Raw genomic sequence first — 11,475 nt, forward strand, 5'->3', positions numbered from 1 at the left:
CTGGACTTATATAACTAATCAAATTATATTAGCCCAATAAATTTATTTGGACTAATATATTTAAAATATAATCCGCATTATTTTATCGATTTAAATTCGATAAAATTTAAATGCTTACAGAGTTAAAGACCATAATTTCTAGGGATATTTTTGGTTTATGCATCAAGTCTTTACCACCAGATGAAATGAAATGAAAGAAGTATATTGTATGATATTGTAGAGAATAAGGGAGTTAAACACTACATAAAAGTAATCCTTGTGAACAAATGCAAATTCTAATAGCAGCCTCAAGATTCTAATATCATTTTGAATATCATCTTAATATTCTTTAGGCTCGATTAGAACATCAAAACTCAATCAAGTATTTTAACCAAACACCTTTTTTTTTTCTTGTGAAAGGGAGTAATGTAAGGAATTAAAAATGTTTAATACGGCTCATAGGGAATAAAAATTGACACACGTATTATAGCCACACACTTAAAACTATAACATAAATAAATCTTCCTAACTTATAAAGATTTCAAGGTTAGATTTTTATTCTATCATGATATCTCCCATATACATTTTTAGTTTTTTTAACTCTTCCCTTTTTTGCTTGAGAAAAGTCCTTAGAAATATTATTCCATCTTTCAATTGTAGTAATCTATGAACAAAAATTTATTAAAAGGTCTGCACACTAATATTTAACATCTAATATATAGGATAGCATTTTTTACTTCATTAATTAATTTACACAATCCTTCAAGAAATCTTGCTAGTTGGTGATGAGTAGAGACCTCAACTTTGTCAATTTATTTAAATTTAAAATAATAATAAGAGAGTCGCCTTCCCTCTAACGTCAAACCATGTGTGAAGAACAATAAAGAATTGGATCGAATCTATATTCCTACCCCATTCATTGCACTACCTTTTTGACTTCCCCCTTAAGTAATATTTATTCATTTTCTTTTCTTTATTTTGAATTTAAAATAAAGACAAGACTCTTGGAAGAAGAAAGATCATAGATGACAAATCTCGATAAAAGTTCAGTCAACATTTGTAAGCAAACGTTTCAGTTCCGAACAAAAAAGAACTTAATAGAGAGCATTTTACTTTTTAATAGAGACGTTTTATCTTTAAATAATTTTTTGTCGCCTGAAATCGAATTAGTCAAAATTTAATTGCACACAACTCACAAGTACCAAATATCGGATGACATTGAAAAGGGTAAAAAATTCCAACAAATTAAACATTTCCTTTTCTATTTCTGCCCCTAAAATCTTCCCAAATTTACATACAAATCCAGCCCCTACAACTACAACTCACTACTGCTTTAACCTTTTAACTCTTTGTCCAATGTCAATTCCACCCCTCCACTAGCCCGAAACTACAAAAATACCCCTAAAACTCTAAATCTAGCTTTCATTTCACTCCCTCCTCTCTTCCGTTGACCCAAACACCATCATTTGAGTATTGTTCTCCTGCATTGCGCCTATCGTATGTCGATGTTCCCCTTCATAAGTCACAATCAGCATAGCAGGATCATCCATTGCCCTTTCCACGTGTTTCCTCGCTGGACATCCTCTTACGCTGCTACACTTATAATATCCCCTGAGAGAAAAAAAAACAAATTTTACATCAGATCTGATCCGTCATTTCATGATTTAAAAATAAACGGCTGTGATTGATGGTGCAGGTAATTACCGTGGGTATGGTGAACCCTTGATCGGCTTCTGCCCGTACTTTCTCCACGAATACTCGTCTCCTGGTATATCGGCGATTCTCGAACTTATCGCTGGGATTCTTACAACTTTCTTTACACGAGATTTCCTGTTTAAAATAAAACAAAAAGAAAATGATTAATTAAAATGTCTAAAAATTTTAATCATTCTTTTAGAAAACGTAGCTGTAACGGGAGTTGAAGAAACGTAAGTGTGATTGAAGTCAACAAAGACGGAGGAAAAAAAAGGAATCCAAAGTACGCCGCGCTACTTTGAGACGACGCGCGAGGAAAAGAATAAGTAAAGTGCTCAACTGACCTCTTTTTGCAGTGACACTTGCCGGAGCCGTTGGATTTGCCGGAGATATCTTCGGAGGGCTCGTGCTCGCGGCATCTTTTACCAGAGATTGGAGGTTTACCAGCGGAAACAGACGGTGCCGGAGGCAAAAATACTGACGAACCTTGTTTTCCGTTTGATACACTTCCTTCGCCGGTAATCGACGACATGAACGATGACGAGTTCGCCGAAGTCGCCATCGGCGTAGATATACAGAAAGTCTCCTTTGACTTCACAGCAACAATAGCATTAGAATTTCCCGTCGGACGGTCAACGTTTGGCTTCGTAAAGTCAAGCGTCAACGCCGTTAACGGCAGCGACACTGACGGTGGTGGAGGTGTCTCTTTCGCCGGAGCTAAGTTTAACAGCTGCTGATTTGACGGAGAAAGAGACAGAGAAGTAAAATTATCAGGATGAACCTGAACCGGACCACGGCGGAACCGAGCATGACCGGTCCGGTCCAAAATAGAAACAACCTTCTTAAATTTCGAAAGAGTGAAGTCAGTTATCTCACGGCAATCGAGCTGAACCGGCTGCTGCTGTTGTTGATGAGAAACCAACCGGATCAAATGTTCCATAGATTTTAAACCGGCTGAAGCAGCTTCTTGAAGAGCTAATTGCTCATTCATTTTCGAAAACCCAATAAAATCAACTGCCATTTTTGGAGATGTTTTGATGAAGAAAGATAAGAAGAGGGGATTATATATAAGGAAAAAGGATGACCGAGTGAACAGGTAAGAGTCAAATGTTTTCATCTAACGGCTGAGATCATTTGATAATTTCTATGTGATGAAACAAAAAGACAAAATAAAAGTCTCTCTTTCTTTGCTGGTAGCAGAATTTTTAGGCCCCACTAAAGAGAAAACCATTACTTTGAGGGTACAACTCTGTTAGCTGGGAGTACAAAGTAGTATGCATATCTTTTTATGTATTGTTTTGAATGAATTTGTTGGGGTGGGTTGGGATTAGGGGTGGGGGGAAGTTGAGAAGATCTATAGCTGGTAAGAAAAAAGACAAATAAGGGGATTGTGTTGTATTAATATATGGGTTATCTAAACATAATGCAAATTGTGGTAATCCCAACCAAGATTGCATAAATATATAATGCAGATTATATATCTCCACCCAGAATTATTTTTTCCTAGGATCTATAGCTATTTGTTTTGTGGAATTTTTACGGGATGATCCAGGCAGTGTTAAAAAATACTCGTATGTACCCATTTACAAAATTCGCCATCAAAAAATTACACAGTAATATAATTTTGTATGTTCCAGTGACGAAGGTAGAAATTTTATCAAAGGTGTTCAAATTTAAAAGAAGTGAAAAAAATTTCCGACAAAGGGTGTTCAATATGTGTTATATACCTCTAAAACGTAATATTTTACCTATGTACACAGTGCAATTTTTCGACGAAGAATGGTCAGTTGACCACCCTTATGATCATGTGGCTTCGCCGCTGGTATGCTCGTCAAATACAATTTTTATAATTCTAAGGTATAATAACAATAAGAATAGTTGAATGACATTGTTATATAAAGTATATAACATGTAAATTCTATATGAGGGTATATAGCGTATATACGTGCTGAGTATTTTGTAAATATTTTTTCCTAAATATATATATGAATTATAATATTTTTAAAAATGAGTATTTTCATGTAATTATTTTTGCCACATGAACATTACCATTAATTTCCCTTTATTTTTTGGTGAAACTTTAACCAAAATGAAAAAGATAAAGGGGTTAAGGCCGTAAGTGTGTTGATGAAAAATCAAACAATCGAACCAAACTGAAATTGAATTAAAATGACTTAAAAGTTGGGGTGTATTTGGTTTAGCTTGATTTAGTAATTTAACTCAAAAGGGGCTACTCAAACCAATATATAAATTAAATCGACATATAAAAGTCAGTGTATATGTTTAAAACTTTACTTTTTTTCTCTAATGAATTTTTAAAACATATTTCTGATCCTTACTCGAGATGTACTGTTTGATGTAATTATTATAGATAATCCTTTTCTGGGTACAGTAAATGATTAATTCTAATATGTCTGTCACTTTCTTATTAAATGTAAAATTTAAATATTTTGATCTTTTGCTCTTCTATGTTCACATGACCATATTTGCTAAGCCATATTCTTTCTGGATTTTGAGATAATATAATTGTGCTTCATATTGAGTTTTGTATTCTTCTTAATTATTAAAATTTGGGTAAGTTTGAAGGCTCTCATGAATTTAAGATTTTTGTTAGAGAAACAAAAAATGAATAATTATCATGTATCACATTTCTTTTTGCCACATAAGCACATCTATGTTAGATTGCAGGTTTATCTGTTTACTAATTTTGTTGAACTCATTAACTCATGGTTAACTTTTCATAACTTTAATACATCAAATTGATTGAATTTATATTTCACAAATAGAAAAACAAAAAATCATTATAGTTGATTTAATTTTCTTTTAAGTAAAATTAAATCAAATCAAACCGTAAACACCCCTAAATAAGGAGTACTGAGGAAATGAGGGTGCGTTTAGTTAAAACTTGAGAGTGGGTGTCAAATTCAATATGCCAAAATGTAACATGCTTACCTGACCAAAGTAGAGCAAGTTAAACAAAGACATACGGATTGGCAGGTTGATACGAACATAATCAAACTCTTTTTTTCTTTTGGTAACACTGAATTACCATTGATAACAAACCATCATTATACACCTATAGAGCACCTCAAACACAAACTTTCAGGAGGAGACTCTGGATCAGTGTATTGGGTGAAATTGATTTATATTAAATGATCGAATGATTACATGATACGTGGAGTCAGAGACAGACGGAAGATGAAGGGAGTGAAAAACCAACATCGAGGGCAACAACTTCGATTGGTATCGGGTCAATCCCAAAGGGAACGCAGTCAACGGAAGCAAACGAATGTTTGTCACCAGAGCATTTAATGAAAATATTCCTCAATATTAAATATGCAGTCATTGCAGAGAATTTTGGCATTCATGACCTGCCGTTACATATTCATCAATGGCCCACATTATTGTCATTTAAGATGGGTTTGATCATAAGATCTTGTTCCTTACGTATAACTATAAATAGGGACTTCAACAACCATTATAGAAAACAAAATCTCTCGCAAAATTTATGCTATATTCTATTCTCAAGCTAATAATACAACTTTACTTTCTGTCTAATACTGCACATACTGTTGTCCTCTGAAGCATTGCTCCTGGAGCTAAACTTGTTATTTCTTTTTATTTTAACGCTAAGTCTTATTTTCCATTTAATTTATTTATCAATTTTAGATTAAATTAGTTCGCTTGTCTATAAATCATGCAACAAATTCAACCGTACCATTTTACGGGTAAACAGTTTGGCGCCTGCCGTGGGGCTTAGACAGATGCGTAATTGAGTTGATCCTTGCGTCTATTACTAACTTGTTTGATTCTTTGTTTCATAGTAAAATTAAAAAAAAATGGCAGCTAATGACGTCAACATCACACACAATGTTGAGGTACACGAAAATCTGCCTCAACATGAGGATTCAATCAGTGATACCCATAACGAAGGACACGTAGCAACTCCGGTCCATGAAGGGCAATATTCCCGACGTGTGCGGGAGACAACTCCTGATGCGCTGAGAACAAGCACGTTGTGGAAACAATAAGGATCTTGAGAGAGCATCAAAAGGCCATCATAGGCCATCTCTCAAGGCAAGACCAGGTCATGACAGAACTAAAGCACGCAATGTCATGCGCTTCTAACAACGCGAATGGAAGAGGCCATGTTTCTCCCGGTGCTCCCGCAAATACAACAGCTCAAAGAGTTGATAGTGAGGTCGGCTTTAACGGAGCCGGGAGATCAACAGCAGATCCGGTAACGACAACGACAATGATCCCTTCCAAATCAAACTCATGAGATACATAAGGGAATTGAACGAGTGGATGGATCAACACGCGAAAGAGTTTCACGCTCGAATGGACCAAATTTCGAGCGCACAACCAGTGTTGAAGGGCCCAGACTTGAAGAAGTACACCCAATTGCCATTCAAATCGAGTGCAGCACTAGAATTGATTCCGAAATGGTTCAAAATGCGATATCCCTGGTAGCAATAACGACAAGCTACATCCATCCACGGTGATTGTCATCATCCATGATGGTAAGCAAAGCATGGCGGCCACGCTTGCTGAAGTTTATTACCCCCCTCCCCACGAAAGGTTTTAGGGGAGTAGATGTTCATCATATGTGCCAAGGTTAGGCGCTCCCTCGTTTCCAACCACAGTCGCTGCAGACTAGCTATCGCTCGCCACACAAAGGGGCCTACTTGTGCCAAGTAGACTTGATATCGGTGGCAGAATTCCAAGATCATGGGGTCAAATCCTCCGTTTAATGAGAATGGGCCCAAAGTGAAGGGGTACGTATAAATGTACGCAAAACCCTTCTTAGTGAAAGTTACCCATTCCACCAGGTCAGAAGCAATGATATTTAGGATGTGACAGTCACGGTCCTCCTTTACAACAGGAATACTGGAAGGGTAAATAGAAGAATGATATTTACCAACAGCCCAAGTTTGAGGGGTTTGAAGTGGGGAACTTCTCTTGGAAGTCGTAGGCGGTGTTAAGATGTTTAGGTATGATGGTGCTCACCATAGGAGGATCATCATCAACATTAACTTTCTTGTCTTTACTCCTCTTCGGACCTCCACGGAAGAGAAGACCAGAATTCTTGGAAGATTTAGTAGGAGATGATAGAGTTTTTGAAAAAAATCAGAGAGATGAAAGCAGAAGGAAATTTAAGTGCAAAGATGTTATTCAATTAACCATGACAAATTGATATTCATTGATTTGCACGTTCATCTCTTTATGATCTCTCATCTGTCACTGATAAAATTTTTCTACTATAAATTTTTATTTTATAGCTTCTTTAACAGTGAATTTTTTAATTAAGACTTCACATATAGCTTTTGCTTCCTTATAACTGCAATACACGTCAAACAGTTCATTAAAAATAGTTTGTAATATAGTATGACGGCATACCTTGTTGGCATGTTACCATGATTTCACTATTTTATTATTAGCCTGCACTAGGTTGTGGATGCAGCAGTTCATGTGCAACAACATGGACATCAAGCAGTGAGAAAATGCGTTCTTGTCAACGCTTAAAATTTTCATTGGCAAACATTTCAATATTTGACACATCCAAAAATGGCCTGGCATATGATAGTGCAACTGGGACTGGAGCTGCGGAGGTAGCACAAATATTGGTAGTATTAGTAATATTTTCAGCATCAGTGTTGTTTTCTATAGTTTCTTAGATTGTAGGGAAATAATACAGAAAATAACAATAATACCGCAATAATATTATTTATAAAACAGATACATGAATTAGCTTGAGACGTGTTGGGCACTATCCTAAGAAACTATTTCAGCAATGTAAATTATTTTTTCAGGATTAAACAAGCCTACCTCTATTTAAGAGGATACAGGAATCAGCAAAATTAAATTACAAACCCAGCAATAAGAAAGGAAACAACTAACATTTAATAGTACACAACAAAGAAAGAAGAGAGGCGTAAAAGTAAATGAAAGAATAGATATTTCTTCTTAATTGGATTGCTGAAGGAAGTCCCTTTTATAGGCAACATGGTGAAAGCTTTTCTTGCTATTTGTCAAGCTTAGTTGTCAAAAATGTTGCATGTATCTTGCCGGAACATGGTATCAATTGCCACTCTTTGTTATTTGTAGGACATATGGACAAAATAAGCCATTTGTCTATAATAGCTTTGAAATACTGCCACATTATTCACCTTCTAAGACTAATTTTTCTTTTACGAACATACCTATGGAATCCCATATCGGGGATGAATGGATTCCTTGGGATCTTTGTATAGCTTAAAAAATCTTCACCCTTTGAGTTAACTTTTGGGGTTGAGTTAGGTCTGGAGTTCATTTATCATGGTATCAGAGCAAGGCCCCCGATGTTGAGCCCCAAGATAGACATGTGGGGTGATATGGAATCCCACATCGGATATGAATGGGTTCCTTGGACTCTTTATATAGCTTGGATAATCTTCATCCTTTGAGCTAATTTTTGATGAGATTGAGTTAGGTCCAAGGTCCATTTTTGTTAAGTTTCGATACCACCAAGGAATGTGGTGGAATGAATGAAATTTCTTCTCTCACAATCATATATCTCGGGTTTGAGCTTTAAAAATGAAGAAATCCTTGGCATGAAGTATTTTCTTTTAATTGGTCCTATGCAATGTGAATCTAAATTAGTGAGGTTAGTAGGTACGAAATACTATATGGTTATACTTTAGAGAACTATAATGGTGTAGAAATTGTCTAGTAAGCGAACATTTCATGTTTTTGTGGCCCTTGGCATTTTTTTTCTTACTAATTAATAATCAACCCAAACTTTCTCTTTTCAATTTCTAAGTCCAAGAGAATACTTTAGTTGGTCCATTTCCTTCTGTTGACTAACGAGCTAGGGGCATAAAAAACTGGGTATAGGATTTACTTGAGACTTGACCCCATAGCGCGTTTGATTCTTCACCCTGTTTTAAATAGTTTATACTGTGTGTTTGTTGTTCTAGATTCTAATTTCTCCTTACTAAGCCAAGGTTGCCCTTTTCCTCCTTCCTCTCCTTTTCGTTTGCTCCTTTTTCTTCTCCGTTTTATTTTTGAGGGATGATGTACCGAGGGGTATTAAATGAGCTGAGTTGGGCGGATTTTAAGCAGGTCAAAATACGCTGCATTAATAAATAGGTGAGTTATTTACCCGTTTAAAAGTTACTTGAGCTGAGATGAGATGAGTTGGGTCAAGATAAACTAAATTTAGGTCATACTCTTACCTGCCCAACCCTTACCAAATTTTAGTTAATATGAGTTATTTTCTTATGAATTATTTAATTACTAAATAATATTTTTTTTCTTTTGTTATGGTCATATATAACATATCAAACAAAAAAAATATTTTAAAGGTATTTTAACAAAGCTACTCATGGATCAATTTGGGCTAAAAGTCCGTCCAACTTTAGATGGACCGAGATGAGTTGGGTCAAGATAGACCGAAAATCTCTTCATTCCCTATACATATATGGTGCTGAAGTACACTCACGTCAAGTCTATGCACTAACATGTACATATGTGAAAACTCAAAGTAGAAAACAAGACAACAAACGTTTAACTTAACAAACCAAGATTAGGAGAATATTTAAATTAATCTTTAAACCGTACCAGCAGTAAATTCTCTTTGATGATGTTCACTGATAATATTCTCATTTTCCTCGAGTGATTTTCCCATTGTCTCTGAGGTAAAAAGAAATATGTAACGATCATTCCCACTAGACAAACTCCAGCTAAAAGTATTAACGAGGCTGTCCCCCTTTAGTATAATCATCTTCTTTTTTATTACGAGAAGCCCATAAAAAACCTACTGATCCAATAACTGCACCAACTTTACAGATAGCCCCAGAAATGCCATGACATGTTGTTCTAAAACGAGCAGGAAAAAGTTTCGCGGGCACTATAAAAGTAGTTGTATTTGGACCAAAATTAGAGAAAAAAAACGTTAGGCCATATAAAAATATGAACCAACCATTGGTGTTATTATTCCAATATGAATAAAGCCGATTGAATTATTATCTCATTATATACAATTGAAGAGATCGCTATAATTTAACAAATTGGGCGACTTATCACTTCCTACATTGTATTTCATCATGCCTTTTACGATAGAAAGCCACCAATTTATGGAGAAGTAGCCAATGAAGTCGTTAGCTTGCTAATATACTTTCGGTTGGACCAAGTTGCAATAAGCTAAATTCTCTAATTTTTTTAATAATTTGAGAGTTAAATTTGTCGAACTAGATTACTTTGATGCAAAATCAATCTAAAGAATTAAATGACGGATAAATAGACAACTGAGAAGCATTTTTTTTTTTTATTTCCTACCCGACGTCCGGTATTCTTATTGGGACCCGATTAAATCCGGGTTCGCGCTGGAAAATCTCATATTTATGGTTAAAACGCTCCCTAACAAAGACGAATTCAAACTCAAAACTTTTAATTAATGATAAAAGAGTACTTATCGCTCTAACTCAACTTATGTGGGTGGGAAGCATATCTTTTATACAAAGTATGTCAGCACAATTGCCAATATGTTGATAGAGAAAATAAAATAAAAAATTCAAAAGATAAAAATAAGGCTTGCTGGCATCCAATACAAATACTAAAAGTTATCATCACCGGTTTTTGCTTTTTCCCTTCTTATGCTCTGCACTCCTTTTTACCCCACTTGGGAAATCTTCATAGGATCAGTGACTAAACAAGATAATACACGAGAGAATATAAAGATGTAATTAAGTCAAGTGTTGAAGTAATGGTAAAATGGTATTTGTGTGATTTAAGGATAATGAGTTTGAATATGGAATTTACCGTTAATACTTGTTTTACGATAGACTATATCATAACTTCTTGAATACCATAATTTTTCGAAACTCATATATAAATAATGCAAAATATCTCGTACATTGGACCATCTTCTTTTTTAAGTCACCTCTTGTATTTATAATAGGTATCAAAGGTAATATATTAGGTATCGAATAAGAGAATAAAATCTTTAAACGATTGACTTCTTTGTATTTCTCCAATTAAAAAACAAATTCACGAAGCTACATTGACATTTGTTAAATAAAGCTGACACCAAGTGGAAACCATATGGAAACGTATAGCTTTTTGCCTACTCGTTGACTGGCTTTTGTCAACCGGCTATAGCCGGTAACAGCTTCTCCTAACTTCTTGACCGTCGGATTACAAGAGGTGAGATTTGACGGTGGAGATTCTGAGATTCACCAATAGGAGTTGACCTTGACTTTATTTATATCTAGAGTAATCAACCATGTCGGCTGTTGCGCCAATAATATTCTGCAAATATGTAGTAGTATATATTTGTTATTACATAGTGTTCGTGTTAACTTGCGTACCAAGACAGCTATCGGATAATTGTCCGTCAAAGTTCAAACAAATAAAAAAAAAATACTTTAACAATGGAACGAAGCTTTAACAATTGATATGACCAACTTTGTTTGAAGTGACTAACGTTAGAACATAGAATGAGTCTATGATTAATTCAAACAAAGTCAATGGAACGAAGCTTTAACAATTGATATGACCAACTTTGTTTGAAGTGACTAACGTTAGAACATAGAATGAGTCTATGATTATGACTATGGTCTATAAATCTTTGACAAACAACAATGCCAAATGAAATACGAGTATGTTGGAAAACGATCTTTTCCTGCGCGTATACAGTGAGTGATTGTTTTTCTTTTGTCAAGTCTTTATGGTCACCTTGAACAATAAGTCTTTGGTCATTTTCAATAGAGTTAGGAGTCTTTTCCTAATTTCATGTTTTGTTTAACACGAATAGAGTAT

At 35.1% G+C, this 11,475-nt stretch overlaps 1 protein-coding gene across 1 annotated transcript; it reads right to left on the minus strand.

Moving 5' to 3' along the window:
* Nucleotides 1–1,366: 1,366 nt before the first annotated feature.
* On the minus strand, nucleotides 1,367–2,705 carry LOC107780047 (probable WRKY transcription factor 17; the record flags this gene model as incomplete). The annotated part of the gene is given in 4 exon segments (NM_001325294.1): nucleotides 1,367–1,590; nucleotides 1,684–1,809; nucleotides 2,019–2,694; nucleotides 2,697–2,705. Coding segments are annotated over 3 exon segments (986 nt in total), but the record flags the coding sequence as incomplete, so codon positions are not given.
* Nucleotides 2,706–11,475: the final 8,770 nt, after the last annotated feature.

Source organism: Nicotiana tabacum, chromosome 15 (genome assembly GCF_000715075.1).
Source record: "Nicotiana tabacum cultivar K326 chromosome 15, ASM71507v2, whole genome shotgun sequence".
Taxonomy (NCBI): Eukaryota; Viridiplantae; Streptophyta; class Magnoliopsida; order Solanales; family Solanaceae; genus Nicotiana; species Nicotiana tabacum.